The sequence below is a fragment of the Lepidochelys kempii genome, chromosome 2 (genome assembly GCF_965140265.1).
Source record: "Lepidochelys kempii isolate rLepKem1 chromosome 2, rLepKem1.hap2, whole genome shotgun sequence".
Taxonomy (NCBI): domain Eukaryota; kingdom Metazoa; phylum Chordata; order Testudines; family Cheloniidae; genus Lepidochelys; species Lepidochelys kempii.
The window spans coordinates 203,331,784-203,358,119 of NC_133257.1; the positions used below are offsets into that span (position 1 = coordinate 203,331,784).

At 38.3% G+C, this 26,336-nt stretch overlaps 1 protein-coding gene across 11 annotated transcripts in view; it reads left to right on the forward strand.

Annotated features, from left to right (window-relative positions):
• Positions 1–25,133, forward strand: part of SATB1 (SATB homeobox 1) — a 107,962-nt gene extending 82,829 nt beyond the window's left edge. For 6 of the 11 annotated variants that reach the window (XM_073333528.1, XM_073333529.1, XM_073333527.1 and 3 more), the window contains 4 exons: positions 14,254–14,337; positions 19,044–19,247; positions 19,769–19,864; positions 23,454–25,133. In XM_073333528.1, coding sequence (XP_073189629.1) covers positions 14,254–14,337; positions 19,044–19,247; positions 19,769–19,864; positions 23,454–23,915 — 846 coding nt within the window. In that variant the 3' untranslated portion in view covers positions 23,916–25,133. The remainder of the gene's footprint in view (positions 1–14,253; positions 14,338–19,043; positions 19,248–19,768; positions 19,865–23,453) is intronic. The other 5 variants (XM_073333532.1, XM_073333531.1, XM_073333530.1 and 2 more) reach the window with 5 other exon arrangements.
• Positions 25,134–26,336: the final 1,203 nt, after the last annotated feature.

Genomic DNA, 26,336 nt, shown 5'->3' on the forward strand with positions numbered 1-26,336 from the left:
TCTTTGCTTCTATAGGTAGAAAATATTAGCAGTATAAACACCTCATATAACATGTCTCCTTTTTTGGACTGCCCCAGTGTGGTTTCTCTGACAGTTGTAGTCTTGCCATGAGCTGCAGGAGTCAGGACAGGATCAGGTATCAACAGGAATGGAGGGGGGAAAGTGCAAACTGGGAAAGAGTGATTGGCTTCTGTCTGGGATGAAGAATTGCTCTATAACACCGTGTGTCATTCAGTGAAACTGTGAAACTTGGCAGATAATGCCAATTTGTTTTTCACAAAATATCACATTGCAAGTCGTAGGGTTCTTTCTAAACGGAGTCATGGAGAGTGAAATTTCTATGTTTGACAGCAGAAGCAAAAGATAGTACTAAACGTCCCCAGGACTTTACCTCTGCCCATATTCTCTAACTTTCACTACCTTTCCTCTTAGAAGTAAGAGTAAGCACTTCATGAAATGACTGGTCTTTAAAAAAAACATTCTGGAGAGACTGCAGGCAATAGCAAAATGGGGCAATAACTTGACTGTCTTTTAAACTGGGTTTTTGGTTCTGTTCCTGGCTGTAGCACAGGATGTTTTTGTGACCTTGGGCAAGTCATTTGATGTTTCAGTGCTTCGATTCCCATCTGTAAAATGGGGATAATAATAGTCCTCACATCACAGGGATATTGTGAGGATAAACTCCTTAATGTTTGAGGCGCTCTGATACTGCGGTGCTGGTTGCCCTAGAAAAGCTTTATAAATAAAATGAACCAAACAACACTGATTTTTTTCATGTCAAAGAAAATGTATAATGTGAGAATGGAAAGCATTTCAATATGATGTACAAGGACTAGATTAACCACCCCATAGCTCTTTAGGACCACTCAATACCTTCAACAAATAAAGAAGATGAAAAGACTCTGTCCAGTGTGGATGAGGCAATAAGCATTTTAAATAGTGTTATAAAATAGCTATCCCACCGCATATCCAAATACATTAGCCTGAACCAATTTTAAGTATCTACACCCGTTTCAGAAAACATTATGTACAAGATCTAAGAAGAGCTTCTCTAGAGGAATGGGTTGCACACCTGTCATACATTATTCCTGAGTTAATCTTTAACACCTTCATAGCCAGGTCCTGCAAGAGATCCGTAGAGATCTGTGGGAGTTGAGGGCATGCCACACCTGACAGGATAAAACCCTCCATTAGCCTTTTTCAGACTGGCATGAAAATAACAGCAGCAAAGCACAATGGCTAGTTGAATGACTCTGTACTGGGGGGAGGGAATCCTTGTCTGAAAATTAGAATTTAGGTCTGTGGATGTATACAGAGAAATTGTCATGTGTGGACAACATTTTGCAGGATCTAAAGTCCTATCCAAAAATTGAGCAGTGTTTTCTGACACTGAAATGTTCATCATCATTATTGCAATTGAAAAAAACAAAGTATCAGATGAAATATAGTTTAGCATAGTCCATAATTTTACTGTTCTCATTTTTAGTAATTGATTTTATTTGACTACAGACAATCAGGTCAATTGACGGTATTTTAACCATCTCAGTAGGGTTTCATGATAAAGGAAAAAAGTCTTAATTATTATGACTTCACAGTTTTGGAATCTTTATGTATAATATTTGTGTAATTCCTTTTTTAGAAGCATGTTTTAGACATGCATTGTGTACACGCTGTTCCACAACCCATCAGGCTTCACTGTTGCCTCACTACCTCTGATTCAGTAAATCAGATCATAGGCAGCATGCTGTCATATAATAAGGTGTCTGATCCTTATTACCAGTTTGTTGATGCACAGACTCCTTCAAATTGACCATTGCAACACATGGTTTCCCCTGAAACTAGCTGTGATAATTAGCGTGGCTCTAATGAGACAGAATGTCACTGATCTTGTGCTGAACTGTCGAGTATCGACACTACGGATGGGAACTGTCAAAGCCTGCCATCTGTGACAGAGCTTGGCATATTCCATTTGCAAGATAGAGCATGCTCAATAGAGTGTTTTTAAACAAATGGTCCATTTCTTGTTCAGGGCTCTATGTTCTGTTAAAATGGAAGACCTATTTTTTTAAAACTTTTTTTGCTACGCTAAGCCTATTATGACCTCAAAATATTACCAATTTTGAAACCAATGTAATCTATTTTTTATCAAGCTCTGTTTATATTTGTTTTTCGTGGTTCCCCTCCAATTATTGAACCTAGTCATTTTAAAACGATCAGTGAAGATGCCTTTTATCCAGTTTTAAATAGTGAAGGTGTTCGTGGAAATTAGCCTGTACGAAGCAGGAGCATGTGCAAGTTGTATGGAAGAATTGAAAGGGTCAAGACAGTAGGATTTCTAGACTCCAGAGATCAGTACAGCATTTTGCAGGACTGAAAGTCCAGCACTGCTTATCATTCTAAAATATGCTTTGTTGCTTTTTATTTCCTCCTCCTTTGGCAGACCACACAGGGCTTGTTCTGAAGAACATTTTCACTAATCTGATCAGGCAGCCAAATACGCCGGGAAAACTGCTTTAATGATCCCACTAATTACCTCAAGTCAATATGAACTGTATTATTAGACTGAGGGAAAATATTCCATTAGGTCTCCCCCTTGGGAGTTTCTCCGCTTTGTGATGTCACTGAAGCCTTCGCCCTCTCGCTTGTAATTAATTTTATTTACACACGCAGGCACGCACAAGGTCACACCTGCACAACCGGAGCTGGCCAGGGAGCTAGTGGCACTCAGGCTTAATCAGATCTGTCATAATTACCATTCTGCATGTTTCTGACACACGCTGTGAAATATTTCAATTTAACTGCCGCTACCAGCACAACCAGATGTAGTGTGAGTGTGGCTGCATTGGAAATATTATTCCTCAGGATAAACTCTCTCCTCCTCCTTTTTCCTCCCACCCTTCTCCCTTTTACAGCTAATGTGGCACAGAAGCTGATGTATCCTGTAAATCTTGAATGCAGCGCTAGATTGATAACAGCAGATTAGACAGTTTAACCACAAACAGCTTGTTCATTTTTTACAAATGAAAACCACATGTGGTGTAACTAAAATTTCAGGCTTTTTTGTTGTTGTTTGTTGTTTCCTTCCCTCTCCTTTTTTTTTTTTTTTTTTTTAAGGTGTGGTTTTCACTGTAAAGAAGGTGAAATCAAAGTCTGTATAGGAAAACAGAGACATTGTCTAATTGTGCAAGATTGTTTTACTGAAGGTCATTTGCTCAGGACTTTTATTGGAAATCCTCCTTGCTTACACAAAGAAATGAAACAAGAATATGCTTTCACTGCTTTTCATCTCGTTCTTTCTTACTTTTTTATCTCTGCTCCCTTTTTTTTTTTTAAAAAAAAGGTACTAACGTGCTGTTTTAAAAATGATGTGCTAGGAAATTTCTAGTTTTGATTTTGAGGTGAACTAAAAATAGAGCTGGTCAGAAAACACAATTTTGATAAAAATAAAATTCTAATTTTTATCCCAAAATGCAAAAAATTAAAATGTTGTTCATTGGCAACTGGGAACTTAATTTTTTTTGGCCAAAAACTGCCCAAAGGGAAAAAAATCAAGTATCAAATGGAAAAAACCTCAAATATTTTCAAGGAAATAAAAAACTACCTGCAGAATTTTTTTTGTCAATAACCCAATTTTCCAGTCAATTTTTTGACTTAAAGTTTTCATGATGGTTAGATTAGTTTTAAACTGTCTACTTATAACTAGATCACTTTGTTGGCATTTTTTTTCCATTTAGGGTTCCTGTTATGTAATTTTGAGAAGTTTTTATTTATAAGGGTTGAAACAATTCTTATAATAAGAAAAATTATGTAATGGACAGGAGTGGAATTGTGTAGGCTCGTTGGGTAGTTGTGACTGGTAGATGTATGGGCATGCTCTCTTAAGGTGAGTGGTATTATACATAATACCACTTGCATGAAGTCTGTTCTCATTTAGACACTGCTTCTATGGTAGGTGAACATTTGTCATGAATTAAAGGTTCATTTATCCTATATCCTTTGTCAGTCATTTAGTGGTGGAGTGGTTATTTTGGTAGTGTGGGAACTGTGGTACAAATAGTAAAATATTCAAAATGAGCTCAATTGGTAGGTGGAGGAGGAGAACTTCTTGGAGGCACAATGAGCCAGAATCTTAGGGCCAGCCAAGGTGCACATAACACAGGGCACTGCATGCATGGCAAGTCCTTCTGTGCTGAGGTAGAACAGCTGGAGGACTGCTCTAATGTATATAGGCTGTTCATGGCAGCAGGAGGGCTGAAACTATAGCTAGGAATCAGTGGGTGTCTCAGCGATGTCCCCTTTCTTCAGCCATGCTCCCCATCTTGATAGCAAGAAAGGACAGTGACAAAGGAGCCTGTATGCTGGCTCTGTCACTGAAAGATCTCTTAGCTGTGGAATGATCCTCATAGGGCTGGATCTACCATCTCTATGACTAGAATACCCCAAGGAGGGTTGTGTAGAATGGCTGCACTAATGAAGAATCTGGCCCAGTGGATCCATCAGAAGAGCCCCAGCAAAGAACTATTGGAGGTTCTGGCCATATATCTAATTCAGAATTCAATTGGTGGCGGCGTAAAGGGGAGGGTAAGGAAGGATTCAGCTGAGAAGAGATAACCAGGAAAGAAACTGAATTGTTTAAGGTTTCTACAGAAGGTCCAGAGATCCTCCTCTCATTCTCAGAAGATATATGAAAAATTAATGCAATCTGGAAGTCTTTTCATGCCAAAAAATGAGGGTGACACCCTTTCCCCCTCCTTTTTCAGTTGCTTTATTTTTAATTTTTTCCTATTTAGGTAAAGTGTTTTGGCTCCTACACTTCCAGATGCATAAATCAGCTCTTCCCGAGGCAGCACCTGCTGTCTGACAAGAGGTGCTGTTTCTGGCAGGATAGATTTTCTTAATCTCTCCCTCTTTTTCTGCATCCTCACCTTCTGTTTTGTTTCCCTGTTGTCATCCTTGACTAATTCCCCTGGTTATGTCTGTCCTTTTATCCCTCCCTTACCCCTTCACATTACTATGTCCCCTGTTTCTCTTCCACACACATCCTTACCACCAACTCTTTCCATCTCTCTCTCTGCTCCCCTGTTGCCACCTCTATGCACGAGCCTGCCTGTAAAATAGTCACCCCAACCGAGGTGCATACACCACTCCTTTTGTACAAGCACCCTCTGTTCTAGCTGGCACTCACACAATCTTCCCCCATTTCAGCAGGGTAGAAGCTCTCCTCCTAAAATGCCTCTGACTGGCATTCTGCTTACTATTCTGCTAGACACACTTGCATAGGGCAGTAGAGAGAGAACAGCCCTAGTCAGAGGCACTGCTGATTTTATAATCTGATAGGTTGGTGCTGCATCCATATCAGAGGTGAGAAGCAAGACGGAGCAGTCTCCCACTTCACTTCAGAAAGAGTATCTGTGTTCTGGATCACTCCGTTTCGTTACCTCCCTTTTCACCATGCATCAATGATTTTTGGCCTTCATGTAGTAGACGTGGAAAAACAGAGGTTAATAAGCAGACAGTATATTATTGTAACAGGAAGAGGTAAAAAACAGAAAAAGCCTTCGTGAGCTAGTATTAATGGTACACTGAGGTCAGATGCAAATATAATTAAAGATTCTGCAAAGAAGTTAAGGCGTTAGTGATCCTAATCAATAATGCCTGGAAATGGGCTAGACTAAGTACTAGATTAACTGAGCGTTTGTCCAACTCTTGTTGTTTTCTATACCGTTTGAGGGGAAAATAGTTATCAGGGAGAATTTTATTTCTGAGACTGAGAAATTTGATTGTACAAGTATATTAATACAAAGAAGGAATTTCTGTGAAAGTGATAATGTTTGCTGGGCCTTTATATGGCATTTTGAGAAGCAATTTAATAGAGGATTGACAGATCCAAATTAAAGCGAACAGAGGTTGGAGAGTATAGATCTGTATTTCCTGTCCTTTATAAGCTGTATAGCTAAAAATTGTTAGCACTGAAAAGAATATTGTAGGATTCTTAGTCCTAATGAAAGGGGACAAAATTTTGTTGATCTGAATTCAATTGAATTAAATTAAATAGATTTTCATATTGCATATTTTTGCTATCCTCCAAATTTAACTTGCCCATATTTCAGAATTTGAATATAGCATATCCAAACTATTCCAATGGATAGACTAACACAAGTGACACAGCAGGTGTAGGGGGAATCCCAGTTCACAAATATTTATCCAAATTGATATTCAGTGATCAACTCATCTTTATTCTGTATAGTATAATGTTCTGTGACTTCTCAGGTTACACCAGGGTGGTATTTGAGAGGCAAATTAAAAATCGATGAGACCTTAAATGGTCCTCAGTAGAATTCTCTAAAGCTTTAGGCTCCAATTCAGCAAGGTATTTAAACATCAGTAACTTCAGTGTCCTTATTCACATGCTTAGAGTTAGGCACATGCTTGAGTACCTTACTGAATCAGGATATTAATGTCTCTGGTATGTAATGGGGAATGTTGTAGATACAGGAACTTCCTCCAACTACATTAAACACAAAAACAAACAGGCTGTGAAAGGCTCAAATGTAACTTCATTTTTGGTTCACCTTTAATTAATGATTTGCTACCCTGATTTAATATGAGGAAGGAGTTGGCCTAAGAAAAGAGATTCACTTTGTTCAGCTTCAGGTGACACCTAGCTGCTCCTGATTTTAAGATTTATTACCAGACATCACTGGAACTATTCGCTTTTGCATGAAACTCAAAATAAATGCCATTGGGTGGAAATAAATATAAGGAACGAAACTAACCTGGCTTAGTACCGCCGGACAAGTGACTCAGTGGAGGAAATCTTAGAGGAAGATGCATTTGTGAAGACATCCAGAAGTGATAGTGTGAGCTGGTAGGCAGTTTCATTAGCTAGGGAAGGGAAATAAAGATCCAAGCATTAGTCTTTCCTCCAGGCTTTTATTAGAGTTCACCAAACAGAAGCAAAGTACTTGAAAACATTGGGAGACAGTTCCCGTAGGCTTTCCCTGCCTTGGCCAGTCAGGAGGAAGGAGAACAGACCCTTCCCCTTATTTTACTTTTGACCCAGCTTACCACTCTCCCAGGCACCATGTGATAAGCAGAGGCCTTTTCCTTGTCATATGTGGGATATATGTTCTCATCACTGTCGCCTTCTCATCTGTTTGGAGCTTCACCATCTCCTAAGATCTTCATTTTAAAGAGGTTCTAAGGGGCCTTGAGACAGCTGGCATTGCTAAGTTCTCTGACCTTGGCTGTAGTAAAATGTCTATATCAGCAGAACCTGGAGGAGAAGTTGGAGAAACGTTTTCTTTCTTACAACTTTTACCCTCATCATCTTAACTGAGATGTTGTCATATTTTAATAGCATGAGGTGCCATTTATTCAGAAACTGAAAACCACTGAATATACCCTGTTCCAAAAGGGAATATAGAAGGAATTTGTTCAGGAATATTTAAATGTCTAATTTTAAATATGCATATATGGAGCTGTTTAAAAAATTGAGACTTGGGTCAAGAATATGGCAAGTGGTGAATGGAAATATGTTTTGGGATATGCTCTTTTTGTGGGGTGATGTAACTTACCGGAAAATTATCCCAGTCAAACTGAAAGTTGTAGTTTAAAATGTTTTTGAAAATTGTAGGGATCTGGACTCATTCTTCAAATGGTAGTTCATTTTTCTATGAGGAAAGAATGAATTTCTAGAAACAAGGATTATGAACCTTTTTTCGTTTTAGGGCTTTTTGTGCGTTTTTTTTTTTTTCTTTTTAAGAAGAACATGTGAGTTATTTTTTGAAAGTGGCTCTTCTGTCCCCAAGGTCTGTTTACCAAAGGCCTTTCCAAAGAAGCAAATGTTCAACCTCTATAAGTAACTTAATAATAAACATTTGCTGTTCACTTGTAAGTTGTTAGTGGTAAAAAGGTTTGAAAAAATCGCCAGACCCCTTCTGTTTAAAGACTCCTGGTTAACTCAACTGTAGGTCTAGCAGCCAAAGAAAAATTCATGGCACATTTGAAAAATAAATATAGGGGCCACTAAGCATATTGGTAGTTTTTTTTTTCAGTTCTATGGAGGGAAGCCGTGCTATTGCCATGAAATCAGGCCCTTTTACATGCAACTTCTCTTCAGTATATGTAAGGGATGTGGGGTTGTATTTTCCAGTCACCCTTCTGTGAAACCCAGTGACCCATTTTATAGCCCTACAGTGTAAAGGGTAATGTACCAGACTAAGGCTGACTTTATTAACAAATTGGCAATTGTTTTTTGTTGTTTTGATTTTTAAACACCTTTTTGTCTCGTGTAGTTGGTGCTTACAGTGCCGTTTGTATTGTATGTGTGGAAGAAAAAATGATGGAAAAGAAAGAAGAATAAAGCATCACCTACCTTTTTTTTTTTACAATCCATTATTATTTTTCCTTTTTTTCTTTGTCTTTTTACATATGAATATAGTTGCATTTTATATAAGGTTTGCAAAAGAATGCTTATTATATTTTTGATTAGGGCTTGTGCCTATCATTGCTATTTGTACTGAAGTGAAGAAAAATATAGTTGGAAAAGAAAAGTGGAGGAGGCTGAGAGATAGGGAACTAAGTTTGGGGGCAGCTCTTAATTTAGATTACTTTTATAGCTGAGTACAAAACGAGTTGAATAATTACATTTTTAGTTAGGCACAGAATTTTTTCTCCCATAAGTGCATGTGTATATGGAGGGTACATATCTGATACAGTTTTAGGCCTTGATCCTGCTCTATGAGGCTGGGTCCTTGCCCCCGGTATCGCTCACCCTGATTTCATCGTGGATCCAAGTAAGCACAGGGGTCTGCCTGCACAAAGTAGCTTGCAGGATCAGGACAATAGCCAGCTAGCTAATTAAATGCCGTTTCTTTCTTTTCTTTCTCACCTGCTGGCTATAAATGAATTTTCTACTTTAATATTCCATTTCCTTATTTTGTTAAAAATTATATATTTTTATTTTAAAAAAAATACAAATATGAATTGAAGTTGGTGGCCTTTTTGTAAGTTTCTGGTGGACAGGTGTTAAAGATGCACACATGGGATTGGAGGGGAAATTTTTATTTTGAAGTATGCCAGAAAAAAGGGTTCACAAAATACCTTTATGTACCACTGTTAGCTGGGTTTTTTCACATCACAGGGAGGGTTCTGTAACCGATTAGAACTGCAAGATGATGTGACTGGTTAATAGATTTAAATATGATACCTCGAGAAACAGGAACATCAATTTCTTCATCCTTCCCTAGCTGAAAAAAATGAATCCCTTATCTTTGAAGTTTACCTCTCTTCCGACAAGCCCTATAAGTTCTTTTATACTAATTCCCATCTGTTGTACTGACAGCTACATATTGATTTATTTATTTATTTATTTATTTAATCACAGCTGATCACATCCAGGCTCACCCTTTTTGCTGATCCTCTGGCAACAAAAGCCAATCTAATAAATAAAGAAACCAACCTTTTTGACAGAACTATCAGGAGTGATCATTTTAAAAAAAATCCTAAAACATGAAAACTTTGCGTTGGTCCAACTGAAGAGTTAATAATGAATAAGTAACCAATCTGTGTTCTAGTGATTCCGTTAAACTGTAAAATAAGTGCATAGATGCCATTAACGCTTCCATATGATCAGTTTCAAATTTCCTGATTTAGGGTTGGGGAAATCCCAGTAGCTGATGCAAAGGAATCAGTCAGCTTATGTAACAAAGAAACAGCGGTAGTCCTCTTTTGGATTGGAGAAAGTCTAAAGAGCAGAGAAGAAACCCTCAGGTTGTCTCTCTTAAAATTGTATTTGTAAGATGGTCTTGTGGTGACACCTCTCATCCCTGCTATATTGAAGGCCTACCCTCAAGAGGAAGCGTGAAGTTCTTGTTCAGCTAGATCGATAGAGGTCATATAATATACTGAAGAGCAATCTCTATTTACTGAATGACAGAACAGCAGTCAGAAATGAATAAATTGTGAATTTTGCAGACACACACAAACCAATTTCATAAACTTTGAAAAGACAATAATAAACTCATTAAAAAGGCTCTGACTGGCAAAAACACGCTAGTGCAGTATTAGAAAACTTTGGTCATGAAAGCTGTTTGCCTATTTCCATTTTCCAAAAAATCAAGTAGCCCATTGCCCTTCATGTAATAGACCTTAGTTTCTCTAGAAAGCATTTTATGCCTATTCATCTATTCTTATAAGAGCTTAAAAAAAATCTAATTCAAATTCACACAGAACTTTGACAGCCTTTACAATGCATCCCCCTGTAAAGGGGACCAGGACAATATTATATGCTCCCTAAGAGGATTCTCATCTCCTGTCCACACATACTATTAAAAGTGGCCCAGAAGTATAGTATACTAGGGAGGATGTGGCTGTAGTGGGTTCATAAGGTAAACAAACGGACAGTCAACAAGATCATATATATGCTTTTTTACGTTAAACAAACTTTGTAAATCATGCTGAACAGCAGGTGAAATGTATTTGTTTCCACAAAGGCCTAAAACATGAGGTATGACCTGTCATTTTCTTAACAGGCTGGCATTGCAAAAAAATATATATTTATTTATTTGGGTACAGTTCCAGTTGGAAAATTCAGTGCTGGAACAAATGCTGCAAATGTATGTAGATACAGGAAAGAAGGGAGTGACTGTACAGGCAGAGTAATATATAGTATGAGAGAATAGATGACTAAAATATAGTAGTTCAAATTTGGATAACTCATATACTGAAGATCCTAGAAACTTCAAACTTAGTTTGTTTGTTTTAGATCTCATTGAGACATTTAAACAAAAAGCCAAGTTGTAAGAGAACTTGTTTTAATCAGTTTTTTTTAAATTATGAACCCTTTGTGTTACTGGTTATGTACTTGTGCAGCCACATTTCCCTGTTTTCATACAGAGCATTTCTGGATCCTGACCACACTCTCCAACTGAGGTACTTCGGTTACATTATGCTTCCTTAAGTGCTATACTAGTTTTAGGCTTGTCCATGAGTTTCCAGGACTTGGTCCTGCCCCTTCTGCCCTCACAGCAGATTTTTCTGCCTCTTGCACCTTGACTATCTTCTAAAGCTGAATGGGGGGTCACAGCAAGCAAAATCATTTTTGCTACGCTTTTTCTCTGGGAGCCAAAGTTTCAGGGGCTTTATTTCTCAAACAGGGACTACTTGCCAGGCTCCTCTCCTAGTTCCCCAATTATCAGAGCAGGCCAAATAGAGCAAACCAAAGTCGAGATGTGCTGTGTCTATGAGGAGACCTTCTAAGGAGACACAGGAGGGGAGCTCTGTCGTGATGGCTTCCAGCTCATGGACTTTCACTTTGCCGAGGGAAGAGGTTTGCCGTGCTTACGGCTTATTGTGGCTTCTCTATCCCTCGACACTAGCTAGTACTCCTCCAGAGAGACCTCCACAAGGGAAGGTCTATTTTCCTCTGCTCTCAAGACTGCAAATATTAACATCTTCACCAAGTAGGAGTCTCCAAGGCTAGTCCAAAAGTCCACCTTTCCTTTAGTACAATTCACCTCTATAGATAAAAATCCCTGTGTGCCATCCCAGTTTCTTGAATTTCATCTACATTTCCTCTCAATTTAGTTTGGAGAGTAAAAAGCACACAGATGGACCCCTGTCTGCCCCCAGCTCCAGGTCTAAGCCCCCTAAAATGCAAGAAAAGTGACCTCTCCTCTGATGGGGACACCTACCGTCCCCCAAAGGGCAAAAGTAAAAATCCCTGCAAATTCTCCTTTCACAAGCTCTAGCTCAGTCCTTTGAAGAAGAGAAACTATCAGCTTTGGATAACAATAACCCTTTCTGAGAATCCTCAAAAACGTGTCTGAAACTAGAGAGAAAAGGTGATGGCCAGAAACAAGATGCATCTGTAAAAGGATGAGCAGGATAAATACAGAATGTCTCCCATCCAAAGCTAAAACAATTTCCTACTCCTCTATCAAAGAATCATTAGGAAGGAGTGGAAACCAGGGTGAATACAAGTTAATAGTAAAGAAAACATCCCTACTGTATTAGTGGTGGATAGATTGGCAGTGAAAGCCAGGGCAGTTAACTCAATGGCCAGGCTTAAACAGGCTTGGTCAGCAGTCAATTATTCAAATTAAATCCTCTGAGCCTTAAATTCTTAGATGGAATCTTGTGTGAGAGGAAGCTCGATAAAGTGATATCTGACAACACACACAAGACAAGCATGTGTTCCTTACTCCAGCATAGCCAACTAGCCATCTCAAGAGAAGGAGCTCTTTCCCATTCCTGCTTGCTACAAAGTTGCCAGAGAAAGGTAACCTTATTTGACAAGTAAAACCTAGATCTGAACACCAGAGAAAAGCCTAGGTAAGGGACAACTGGGTCTGACTTTTCCTTCCACATCAAACCATCAATAGGACTACAGCCAGGCCTGCTTCTATCTGGAAATAGGCTTTCAGATTTTAGGAAATTCCAAAAGTAGATTCATGCATTTTAAGGCCATAAGGGAACATGTGTGATCATCTAGTGTGACGTCCTGAATAAACCCATAGGATTTCACCCAGTAACAAGTAAAATTTAAATGGCCTCAGCCCAAAAATGAATTTGTGATGAACCTTAAATTTTTACTACTACATGTTCTTTAGTAAAAATAGAATATTTCTCAAATACAAAATTAATGCCAACTGAAATGTTTTTATATAACTTCAAGTTTATAGTTCCATTTTACTATGTTTATTAACGGAGCAATATATTTAATAGTTGGTACATTTTTGCTTCAAAATACTGTATGTAAAATTTGGTTATTCAGAACTCTGAATTTCTAGGTTCTGTTGAACACTGAGAAATCATAGTTGAAGGGTTTAATGCATTTTATAATCAATGTACAGAGGAAATTTATCCTTATCAATTTAAATGTTGGGATTTCTCTCATTACATTATGGAAGAATCTTCTCTAGCAAAGATTATTCTTAAGAACTTCATAACATTTAAAGGTTAATATGTTAGGTAAAGAACAATATCTTAAGACAAACATTTTTATTACAGGACATGAAGGGATAGTTCTGATTAAATTACATGATTATTTGAATGGGAAAGAAGACAAAGTGCATCATTTCTTGCCCTCAACTTTAATGTCTTTAATCAAATAATGACCTTCTGGAAATAGTTAATTTTAAGCATTTGGAAAGATCAATACCACTTTGCCACCAAAAAATGGCCCAGATGATGAAATTTGATGTATTTAAAGTACCATTTCACCCTTTTAACATAGTAAATAATTTAAAATGCTTTCAGTACTCCTTTGCCACCATTATGTATCTCATTGTTCAAAGTATTATGACTTCTTTTTGCAAAAGCAACCTTCCTGCACAATGAACAGCTCACAAGTTAAAGCCTGAGGAAAACAGACATTCACTGTGATAGTGCTTTCCACCCTGTATTTCTTCCTTCCTATACGTGGGTTCTGCCTTCATAGCTGCAAAAGTAATGGAAGTATCAATGGCAATGAACAAAGCCATTTTAACAAAGATGAGATTTGTAAAGCAAGTTGAATGAATTTGAAGGGAGAAAGTCAGTTTTAGAAGTTTAGTTCATCAGTTTGCATCTATTGTTCTGTCTTTAAGCCTTTGTGTTAAAGGTGAAGGATTTTGGTGGCTCAGACGATTAAGAGCCCATTTTACCCAGTTTATAGAACATTGATATGAAATTACACTTGAGTGCCTTCAGCTTTGTAAATAAAAAAAATTGCCCTCTATTAGCATGTTTGTGGGCAGATTAAAAACGGTCTTCATTAGCATAAGTAACACTTACAGATTCTTTTAAAAGTAGAAAATTATTTGCTGAATGATAAATTGCTAGCTTTATAGTTATTGCTGAAAATGTGCTCATTCAAAATGCCTACTGTAGTTTAGTCTACAATACTGAATTTTTTGAGTTTAGAAGTACTGTTTAATGGATAATGTACTTAATCCTTGTTCATACTGGATGCAGAAATGTAATTCATGCTTTCCACTAAAATGTTTTTTGTATCAAATACCTCCCTGTTTAGGCTGATTTCTTCTAATGCCATATATTTTTATAGTGTATATACCCCAGAGATTGCAACAAAATACTCCTGCATGTAATATATGAAAGAACCTTCTTCATATCTTAGCATACATGATATAAAATGTTTTGCCATTTAGAATTCAAGTTAGAGCTAATCTTTTTTTAATATATATTTGATTCCTTGATAGTTAATACAGTAAGAAGTATTTGTCATTTTATTCCTTTTACCATTAATAGATTTACCAAACAAAGAAGTTTAGTTGCTCTTTACTGAATTCCTTTCCTTCTAGACTGGTTACGTTTGGCACAGTCAAAAATAAGGTGAGCCTCCTAGCCCTGCCACAGATCTGGAGGGAATTGCATAGCAAATGTTGATTGGTTGCAGAAAGGCAATCGTTCTTGAGTATAATAAGAATTGGTGCTTACCTATTCCATGTTTAATTGACTTGTATCAACTTCTTCAAAAAAGAAAGTGCTGAGGAAATCAGAAATTGTCTTGCTAGAAAGTGGGAGGTGAGAGTAAGGGTGAGGATCAGGATTTGTATTTAAATCAGATACAATTAAAATGTTCAGAAAAATACATCACTGGGCTATTGAGATTAGAACTGCTGAATTTTTCTTTAAAATAAGCATACAATGGTATATGTTGTGGACTATAACATTTGTTGTTATCTTTTTGCGTGTGTTTTCCTTTTTTTCCTGCAATAGTTTGGCAGTTTCTCTGCTTTCTAATGTCTTATGTTTCTTTAATGACATCCTAACCAAAAGTCAGTCAGAAGACTTTTTTTTTTAATAATATTTAGGTTTAGCATCTTTAATTTTTTGCTTACTGTAGCAAGACCTTTGCAGATGGTTCTTGGTTACTCTAAAGTGCATATCAGTATTTCCTTTGTGGCAGATGGATTTAAGACTTTTAGTTCTCAATAAATGTAGGTTTACAATACATAACTTTACAGGATTTGTGTTGTATATAACAGGTTTGAACATATTATCTCAGAATTCATCTGCATGGCATTTTCAGCTCATCCAGGGCCCATGTTAGTATTTTAAGTAGTAGGGAGAGCATAGTGATTGATAGCAGCTAAAGGCGTGATTTTGAATAGAAACAAAGGTTTTAGAACAGAAGGTGTCACATTAAACTTTGTCAGTTTGAAAAGTAGTAACATTCTGAAAGTTCTACAAGTGTATTTATATGTAGCTAAATGTTTATATTTTGTCTTATACCTTCTTTATATTCAGTGTAATATTGCCTGGCAAACATACTATGTTTAAAGTTTAGGTTGTTCCCAAGGATGTTTTAGTTTTTTAGGCTTGCTGTTTTTGAATTGGCCTAATTTTTGAAAAGCTGCTGCTTCTTCACTGTGCTTTGTGTGCACTAAAGAACAGTTGTGATCTGATTTGAGTAGTAAGTCTTTTGCCTATTATCTTATAGTCCTATAATTTTGAGAAGCTATAAAACATGAAAACTGTGAATCAAATTCTGCCCTAAGTTATACTGGTGTAAATAAGAAATAACCTGATTAAAGTCAATAAAATTACTCCAGATTTAGACTATCATAGAAGGGCAGAATTTGGCCCTTTTGGGTTCATTTCTAAATTTAAAAGCTACATTAACTACATCTGTTCATGTTTTGCTCCAAGTAAAAACAGATTCAAAACCATGACATCTTTTGTTTTCAAAGTCCATCCAATTGTTTTTCTAAATATTATAAAATCATTTCTCACATCCTCTCTGTGTGTTGAATTTTGTGATGGAGGCATGTATCTGGTACAGAACACTGAACCTGGAAATATGTACAATATTAATGACTTTTTAGTCTAAAAGAACTGATGTTGGAACAGTGATTTTGGTCCCCTGTGGGAGCTAGATCATACAACTTCTGTTAGTGCCGATTCACCCCCTGCATCATTTAAACCTTAATAAAATCAGGCTTTATAAAAGTATTCAGAAATACATAGTAGAAATCAGTCCAGTAAATTATTTTTACCCTTGTAATTTTAGAAGAAACAAATTGGTTATTTCCATATTGCCACACAGATGTTGCAACAAAATGTCTATCTGCTCCTTTTAAAATACATGAAGAATAAAATGGAAAAATAGACACTTTTGTTAGAATAGCAGTCTATGGCTGCAGGTTGAAATAGTTTGTAAGAAGCATCTGATTTCAGTCTCTTAAAATCACTGCATTTCCTTGGAAAGCTAAGGAGACACGCTTCAACTTAACAATTCATCAAATGATTTTTAGATAAGGAATTAGAGGTATTATTTCAGGGCAAAGGTTAATAGCAAACTACTGGAAATGTTATGTTAGTCATGGGCAATTAATAAAAATAAGGATCAATCTAGTATGTATAGAAACACTGAAGTGACAATATGAGGAAAAAATATTTTAAGTGAATCAAAGCTCTCTTTCTGAAATATTTGTTAAGCCAGCATAATTGTGATGAATCTTTCCTAAAGAACATCTGTGGTCCACATGTTCACCACATATGCCCAGGTTCTAATGGACAGTGTCAGGCTAAAAAACAAATGTCTTTGCTTTTGTTACTTATACCTTAGATAACTGCAGTTTGTTTCTTTTTCTTTTTCGTTTCCTATGATATAAACAGACTTGTCAGTTTCATTTTCTGCTTCAGGATCACTAGCACAATGCCACACATTTTGGGTGGGAAGCATCGCAGGCTGCAAATATTTGAAAGACAATTTTCATTGTTTTTAATTACAAATTTCACAATTTTAATTAATATTGGATTTTGAAATTTTTTAAAAAAAAACCTACATTATCCATCAATTTAACTGATGCTGTATAATTTAAAAAAATGCAGAATACTGTCCCTCTGCCTATGAAATACACAGAAGACTGGAAGGAGCGGCATCATGCTGAGTGCATGTGTGGTCCATGCACTAACCTACCTCCATACAGCATGATGCCTTAAGACAGGCAGGAGAAATGTACAGCTAGGTGCACTTTGCTGCTGCTGCTTTAAAAAGGAAATGTCTTCAACCCCATCTAGCATGTGGTGGACATCATCGCATATGTGCTAAGGAGCTGGCTACATTACCTAATCAGATTCCTAGACTAGATCTCTTAGCCTATGTTACACTGGACACCACAGTAGCCGTTCTCTCTCACTAGCACTCTTTTGAGCAATAGGTTGGATTTCTATCCCATCTTTTCCACAAAGGACAGTTTTCTAATACATTATCTTCTCTACCCAGAGTACCTGTTCACCACAAATCTGGATTTGGCCCTATTTAAGTTTTCGGTTTCTCAACTGTGTTACCACCATATTTATTTAAAGCATTTATTTTTCATTATTTCCATATGTTTTCCTCCGTATCCATTGTTTAATCTGCCACCTGTGACCAAGACCATATATTTTAAATTTTCAGCCCTCCAAATAACACAGGATGAATTAAATCACTTACTTCTACTGTTTTCTCTTCTTTAATGGTTTTTTTAAAAACTACACTTTGAAATTAGCTTCTGGACAAAGTATGTATGGCACCAAGAACATCTAAATTTCCATTGTTAGTGTATCTACAGAAAATATAGTAAACTGGGTAAACCACGAGTATGTGAAGAAGGGGTCTAAAGGTTTCTGAATGTATTATTTGTTGGTCTAATAAAATATCACATTATCTTACTTACAACATTAAGAAATAAAATTTTATAGAGCTAGTTTAAAAAAAATCCTTGAGCTAAAAAAAGAATTGTGAACGTTATATACACCAGACCCTTGCTAGAACACTGGATTTGGGATCCATGCATGGTACCGCATTAAAATGAATTCCAATTAAAGTAATTACATTTGGGATCCATGGCTGCGACCGCGTTATATGCAAATTTGCGCTATATATACGCGCGTTCTAGCGAGGGTCCGGTGTACTTGTAATGTTTTGTTGCTGCACACTATATTAGCCAGTTGGTGTCTGCGCTATTCCTTTCAAACATTAAATACCAAGGCAGAAAGTACCCCAGATTTAATTTTAAGGTACCATAAGAAACCAGTTGCTAAATGTTCAAGATAAAACTGTATGTCTGTCTTTGAAGCAAATTAGCAATTGCTACATTTCTCATGGGACAGTCTTTTGTCATACATTTAGTCTGTTTGCCTAGAACATGTCTGAGTTGGAGTGGGTGCATTCTTAGACAATTTGCTATAATCTGGAAATGGTGTGAAGGGCATGTTCCTGTGCATACCTATGAACATATCCCCTTTTAAATCCACAATATCAAACAAACTTGTGAATCTGATTTTAAAGTCTGTTTTAAAGGGAAAGGATCTGAAATAGATAAAGTTATCATATGGGGTAAGTTCACCTGCAGAGCCACCTCTGTATGTAGCAATGAGGAAGAAGATATAACTTAATGTCTACTCAAAGGATTCCTTTCTTTTAAAAGGACATTATAGAACTCCTTTATCATAACAATTTACATGAGGCAGAACTACAGACGAGATATTTTTGAAGTATTTTTACTCTGAATAAGAAAAAATATCATACTAGAATTCGGGGGGGGGGGGGAGAAATAAGACGCGGCAGCCAGAAGACGACATCTACTAGCTACTAAAATACATTCTTAATACCCTGAGATGGATATTGGCTTACATAAAAGAAAATAAACAGAAGAAAGAACATACTGGAGTTAGATGAAACAGAACACTAACTATATATTTGGAGTATGTAAGGGATACTGCCTTGATCAATTTGTTTGTTTAATATATAGCAAGTATGTGAAACTACTGAAAACATGTTATGCAAAAAATTCCTATTTTGTGATAGTAAAATAACATAACAGACTCTTGACACATTTAGTGTTTACTTTAGATTTCAGGAGAGGCCTCCAGAATTTAAAATGAAAGTAATTTCTGACAAAGAAAAGTGGCGGGGAGGGAAATGAGGCAATGTAAAAGTACAAATTCAGCCCTTGTTTGTCCCTGTAAAACCCCATTCACTCCAAATGAAGTGTAAATGAGAGTAAAATCTGTCCCTTATTAAATGATACTTTGATGTTATCTTCAAGGGGTGGCTTTGTGAACTGTTACGTTGGAAGGAAGATCCCTCACCAGAAAACAGGACCCTATGGGAGAATCTTTCAATGATCCGAAGGTTCCTCAGTCTTCCTCAGCCTGAACGAGATGCCATTTATGAACAAGAAAGCAATGCAGTTCATCACCATGGTGACAGACCTTCCCACATTATCCATGTTCCAGCAGAGCAGATTCAGGTTAGTTTACCTTGGCCAATCCAATATAGCACTAAGTAAATAAAGCTTTAAATGCAGCAAAGGAAATCAGTGTTTCTTTCCTTCCTGCCAGACTAAACAGAGGTTTCTCAGTAAAAGATAATAGTGCACTGCTATCTTCCTTCACAATTAAAAGGAGAGTGTGAACATACACAAACTTACTTACATAGACCTGATGGGTCAAATGTATCTGATTGGAGGAGGAATAATTGATTACTTATCTTAGACATCCTTACCTAGGCTCACGTAGTTTCGTTAGAGGTCAGAATTAGAAAGATGGCATTACTCTGTTCAGTTGTGATACTTACATAACCTACAAAGTGGAAGGAACTGATATTTTTAAGTGGTGTCTTTTAAAATCCAAGTACCATAGACTCAAATACTCAGCAGCAATGGTTCACTTCAAGCAGAAATGGAGGGAGGGGGACCAGACCTAATTCCTCATCCCATTTACTCCCAGTTGAAACTTGGGATGAGTCAATGTTTATTTGTTTTTCCTTTAGAGCCCCTCTCCCACCACCCTTGTGAAAGCAGAGCATAGAGGCGCTTTCTTACCAGGCCTGCTGACCACTGGACCTTGGCTGGGTGCTGCTCCACAGGTGAGCTGGCACGAGTTAAATGTGTCAGGGAGAGGGTTTCAGGACCCACTCCCAGATAACCGAGAAACAGCTTATCTATATACTTAGAAAAGATACGCTCATTGAACTAGCCATGGTAGGCCTCAGTATTCACCTGGGGAGGTAGTTTTCCCTCTGCTCCACTGCATCCCAACACATGAACCAGATAGACTATCACACAAAACGTAGTAGAATAGTTCCAATATGTGTCTGTTTAACAAAAAGGAATTAAATAGCTTTGTCAGCTCAAAGATCTGAGGTCAGCCTTTAACTGCTGCCCCAAAGGGCAGAAAATACCCATAGCATTCAGAGTTCCCAACCTCCACTGAGGCTTAGTGGATCACTTGTATTACCAATATGGAAAAATATTTACAAATTTACAAAGAATGGAGTTATCCAGCAGCCAGAAACAACATGAGTGTGTATTAAAGATAAAACAAACTGAACAAGACAATCCCTTAGGATATTGAGTACTAAAATAATTGTGAAAGCCTGGAAACTTACTGTTTGATTTAGCAAAAAAGAGAGAGAAATATCTGTATTAAGTAGTAAAGCAGCATTTGTTTTTAATAACATTACTTCTTAGGGGGATAAAAGGAAAAGCTTATGCACGGTATAAATATTCTAATATTACGCTGCTTTCTCAGATTGGCTTGCTTTGTTGATAAAAATTATGTCCTTCATCTTCCAAATGTTACTCACATGAGTAGCTGCATTACACTGTATCAGTCTGACTACTTGTGTGAATAAGGGTTGCAAGATTGGGTATTTTGAATTTGTATTTACAGTATGGTAGGGATTTTTTTATATACTGTAATTGTTTGTAGATGCATCAATTGTATAATTAATATATGTGTGAACTCTGAAAAGCCCTAATCCTGCTAAGACTTAAGCACATGCATAAAGTTAAGCACTTTGAGTAGGGGCATACGTCTATTTGGGACTTAAGTCAAGAATGGGACTACTTGATGTGCATAAATATTAGCAGGACTGGGGCCATAATTATAGTATCTGTATCCAGTGATGAGCTGCCAAAATCTTAACAATCGGTTCCGTATAAAAAGTTCTGGTTTAAGGGATGTGCCACAGTATGTATTTTTTGTACCAATAGGGTTACCACACCTCCGTATTTTCCTGCAATTTAAGAACCAAAAAGCTGGGCATGTCCAGGAAGATACGGGTGTATGTTAACACTACCTAAAGTTCTTTTTTAAAAAGATGGACCTGAACTAGAAATGAGCTCCGTTTCACATGTGTGGGTCTCCGCCACTCCATGGGGATGTGCTAGGGGGACCAGATGTCCTGATTTTATAGAGACAGTCCCGATTTTGGGGTCTTTTTCTTATATAGGCTCCTATTACCCCCCCCCCCGTCCTGATTTTTCACACTTGCTGTCTGGTCACCCTACGGTGTGCACATCTGTGGCTCCCAGCTGCTCCCTGCCCTTCTCATTGAAGCAGGTGTGCAGGGTTACTGCCCTGGGAACTGCAGGGCACCAGTGGACGTGGGGCCAGCTGCAGACAAGGGCATGGGCCAGGGCTAGCTGGAGGCAGGGGGTACAGAGCTGACTGGAGACAGGAGGGTGCGGGGCTGGCTGCAGGCAGGACAGGGCGGAGGGTGCGGGGCTGGCTGCGGGCAGGGCAGGGCGGAGGGTGCAGGGGGGTTCGGCATGGGTTGACTGGAGATGGGGGGCATGGGGGTGCTGCAGGGGCTGGCTTTGGGCAGGGCGGGTGCGTGCGGCAGGGATTGGCCGGAGACAGGGTAGGGCGTGCGGCATGGGCTGGCTGGAGACAGGGCAGGGGGTGTGTGCGGCAGGGGGTGCAGGGCTGATGCGGGCAGGGCAGGGGCCGGCTAGAGACAGGGCAGGGGGTGCGTGCGGCAGGGGCTGGCTGGATATAGGATGGGGGTGCGGCAGGGGCTGACTGCGGGCAGGGCAGGGGGTGCGTGTGGCAGGGGCTGACTGCGGGCAGGAGTTGCGGGGGTGGCTGGAGAGGGGCTGGCTGTGGACAGGGCAGGGGCGTGGCAGGGGGTGCGTGCAGCAGGGGTTGGCTGCGGGCAGGGGGTGCGGGGATGGCTGGAGACGGGTTGGCTGGATACAGGGCAGGGGCTGGCTGCAGGCACTCATGGGGAGAGCGGCTCAGAGCAGCCCGAGTAGCAGGACACAGCCCAGGTAGCAGGACACAGCCGGGGACCCACCAGGCAGCAGTGGGAGCCCCAGGTCCAGGGGTCGGGGGAGCAGCAACAGCAACAGGGCTTGTGGTTAGCGCCAGGCGGCAGCCCACATGGATCCCGCAGCGCAGCGCCCCTGGCGGCCGGAGGAGGAATTACATCACTTCTCAGCCGGAGCCAATCAAAGCCTCAGCGCCCCCTGCAAGGAAGCGGGTTAACAACCGGTTTGTGCGAGCTGGCTCCAGCTCGCCACTGTCTGTATCTAAATTTACCGTTATATAAGAACAATTAAAATATTCTATTAGAGAAAATCTAGATCTATCTAATGTTCACTTTTTAAGACAAGAAGTATTACTTTATTTAAATTGCACCATATGACAAGAAATTTGCTGATCCAAAATATCTTATTAAACCATTCTTTTTGTGCTGTAAAGGAACATAATTCTCAGCCAAAGCAGTAGCTAACAAATTCACTTTTGATTTAAACATGATCTTATAATGTGCTGTGCTCCAGCCGGTGATGAGAAAAACATTTCTGTCCCTAGGGCTCAGTGCATCACCTTTTTAAAATGTCTTTGAATTCCTTGCTTCCAAACCTTCATTTTAAACTCTTGTTAATTATTTACATCCTGATTTGCTTTGCCATATTCCTCTGTGATGTACATCCTGGGTCATTTTATTGCTTGACATTTTGGAATGCTGGATGTTCACTTCTAGTAATAATAACGCAACTTATTTAGCATTTTGTATCTTAGCACTGTATAAATATTAACTCAATTGAGGTAAGTATGTATGTTTATTCCCAGTTTGTGTGTTGGGATATTGGAACACAGGCAGGTTAAGTGACCTTCCCAAGGTCACACAAAAAGGTACTGTCAGGGTGATGATTAGAAATGAGGAGTTCCAAGCTCCTGATTATTTATTTTTTTTTATTTTTTTGTCCTTGTCTAGACTAGGATTTTAAAATGCCATGTCAGAATAAGAGAGAATATATTAGCGAACACATTTTCAAGTCTAGTGTAGACTCGAACATGTTAAATCCTAGGCCCACCTCTAGGCTTTAACTCTGCCAGTTTAACAGACATTCAAGTTAGCGTGCCTCGTCTGCACTTGACTCTTAAAATGTTAGTTAGAAAGTGTTACCTAACATGTCCTACCACCATATCGTCAAATCGTAATCTAGACCAGACCTGAATATTTTACCAATATTCCTCCCCTTCTCCCACCACCCGTTCACAGAGAGGGGAACTAATTTGTATTTTAATTCTGACTCACTGGGCAGTAGTAAGTCTTTTTTCAAATCTCCAGGGCCTTTCTTTTTAACTTCGATATCTGGATTTGGGGGGTAGGATAAAAATATCAGCAAAAATACATTTACCAAATGATTTATTTTGTCTTCCAGCAGCAACAGCAGCAGCAGCAACAGCAGCCAGGTCCCAGACTACCACCAAGGCAACCAACGGTGGCATCACCAGCTGAATCAGAGGATGAAAATCGTCAGAAACCCCGACCACGAACAAAGATTTCTGTTGAAGCCCTGGGAATCCTACAGAGTTTCATACAAGACGTAGGCCTATATCCGGACGAAGAAGCAATCCAGACTCTCTCAGCTCAGCTTGACCTACCCAAGTACACCATTATCAAGTTCTTTCAGAACCAGCGATATTATCTCAAGCACCATGGGAAGCTGAAGGACAATTCCGGGCTGGAGGTGGATGTTGCAGAATACAAGGAGGAAGAGTTGCTTAAGGATTTAGAAGATAGCATCCAAGACAAAAATGCAAACACACTTTTTTCAGTGAAACTAGAAGAAGAATTATCAGTAGAAGGGAACACAGAGATTAATGCTGAATTGAAAGACTGATCTAAAAAGTATTATTTTCATTCAACAGTGCCACTGGTATTTAATAATGAAACGAAAATTCCATCTTGCGTTGTGTCAGAAACCTCTCATTCATTGTTTGGTCAATGAATCTTCCAAAACTTGCACAAAAGTTGGGGGGAAAAAGAAAAGAATAATGCAGACTGCACTAGATGTTTTACTCTGTTTTACAAACTGCTTTGCAGCTACAGATGAAGCGTTGAGGATTGTTTGATATTAATTTGTGTTCACTGGCTACACTGTGGTGTACCCAATAAGCATGATACCAGTGATTTTGATTCTGGAGCCTTCAGACAAGCATTACAACCTTTGTGATTTGTTTTTCTCTTTTTTTTTTTTTTTTAATTATTACTGTAACACTCCACACTTGGTCTTTGGAAACTCGCGTTTATTTAAAAAAAGAAAAGTTTGTTACTCTTGGTCTATTGTATGTTACAAAAGAACTATAGACTGTGGAATGCAGTTTAAAGATAACATATGCCAACAAATGCCTTGTATTATATGGCACTGCCGTAATTCAGATTTGTTTTTGTTTTGGAAATAAAGGTCACTGTATTTTTTTTCTATTCTCATTGTTATATGATTTTAAAAAAATGAAAAGAAAATGTGAAACACAATTTAGTCTATTTATTTGTAGATCCTGCAGCGTCATGTTGTAATTAATTTTTTGGGGGAAGTTTCCGTTAAATGTAATATTGCTTCTCTTGTTATCATACTGATTTTTTTTTCTATTTATAAATGTATTTTGATGGGCAGTAAAACAAAGTGTCTTAAAAGTTTTAAATAGAGAAAATGTGCTTTACACAGTTGCCTATAAAAAGTGCTCTATGTTATCCAAGCAATTCATACTATAAGCTTCACTCTTATTGTTGTATGCAATTTTTACTATCATGCAAATAAGCTTAGGTAAATAAAACTAATAGATCACCTTAGAAACTTATGCAATTAATGTGAAAATAATTGATGTTTGCAATGTGTCTTCCTTTGGTTTACAATCAATTTTAAAGCTACAGCTGTATAAATTTTCTGTATAAAGGTGTATTTCTTTTTTATGAGTTTATTGCTATGAAAACACCAGTTATTTTGTTACAGCTGGCTGTTTTTATATGTGTATCACAATTTTCTTTATGCAGAAATGTTCTGACTAGGAGTGGTTATTGACTGTAACTACACAATTAAAATTGTTTGTATGGTATGATATGGCAGGGTTTGTCTGCTTATGTGTATATCCTAAAGAAATATCTCTGCTCTAAGTGCATGTTGTACCTTCTTGCCACCACTTCGAAGATGACTCTTTTCAATTGTTAAAATCACAAACACTTTTTTAAGATGACCTTCTTAGAATTTGAATTTGGATAACATACTTTAAAAAGAAACACAGTCTGATTATGAAAATCATAACCTGTCTTTTCTTGGTTAAAAACTTGCCTGCCCAGCAGAGATAGCAGGATATTATTGAGTCAAGAGGCTATCAGGCAAAAACATATGTACAATTCCTGGCAGTAATGCACGTATAATGGATGCAGCTGGTTTTATTTTATAGTACTTGAATTATGCTAACACTGTTCCTTACACTAAGGTATAAACATTAGTCACAAAATAAATAGGAAAAATGGCCTTTGTGTAGAACAATCCCTTACTAGGCAAAAGCAGTTTTAATGATCATTAATAAGGTGGTTGTTAGAGCCGTAATAACTAATAGGCATTGAATTCATGCCTAGGCTTGTACGATCTGTACTGGGGAGGTGAGATCAAACTCCACAGCTGAAGAACAATACTACATAGTTCATTAGCCTAACAAAACAAAAAGTCCAAAAACCCCAGTGAGTTCCATTTTTAACATGAGTTTGCAAACTCAATGTAATCGTTCTAGAATAACTAAAACTTTGGAAATCTTCCCCCATTATAATTTGCCAAGCTACAACTGGCAGTCAGTCATTTGTGTCTGTGAAAATTTCCCCCTATAACAATATTAGATTCTTTAAGGAGAGACAGGGTAGATAGCAAAACAGGTTTTTTTGCTCTGCATGCTTAAAATGAGTCAGACACAAGAATGTGTGCGTTCCTGGTCTCCTGGTGCTCCCTTTAGGGTCCTGATTGTGCTGTCACTGAGGGGAGTGGATAGCAACTGGCAGCCAGCAATCAGTCTAGCTGCAGACCAAGGAAGCCACTGTTTGCACCAGTGGCGCTCCCCCTGGTTTCAAGGAGGGGCAAGCTTTACTAGTTCAAATCCCTACACAGCTGGCTGGCATAAGGACAAATCCCTAGTGTGGATAGGGCCTTTCACTGGTGTAAATCAGGAATAACTAGCTAAATCAATGGACTTGACTTAGTCTGAGGAGAATCAGGTCCTGAGCATATTAGTGTGAAGAGTGACATCAGCTGCCTTCACCTGCCTGTGAA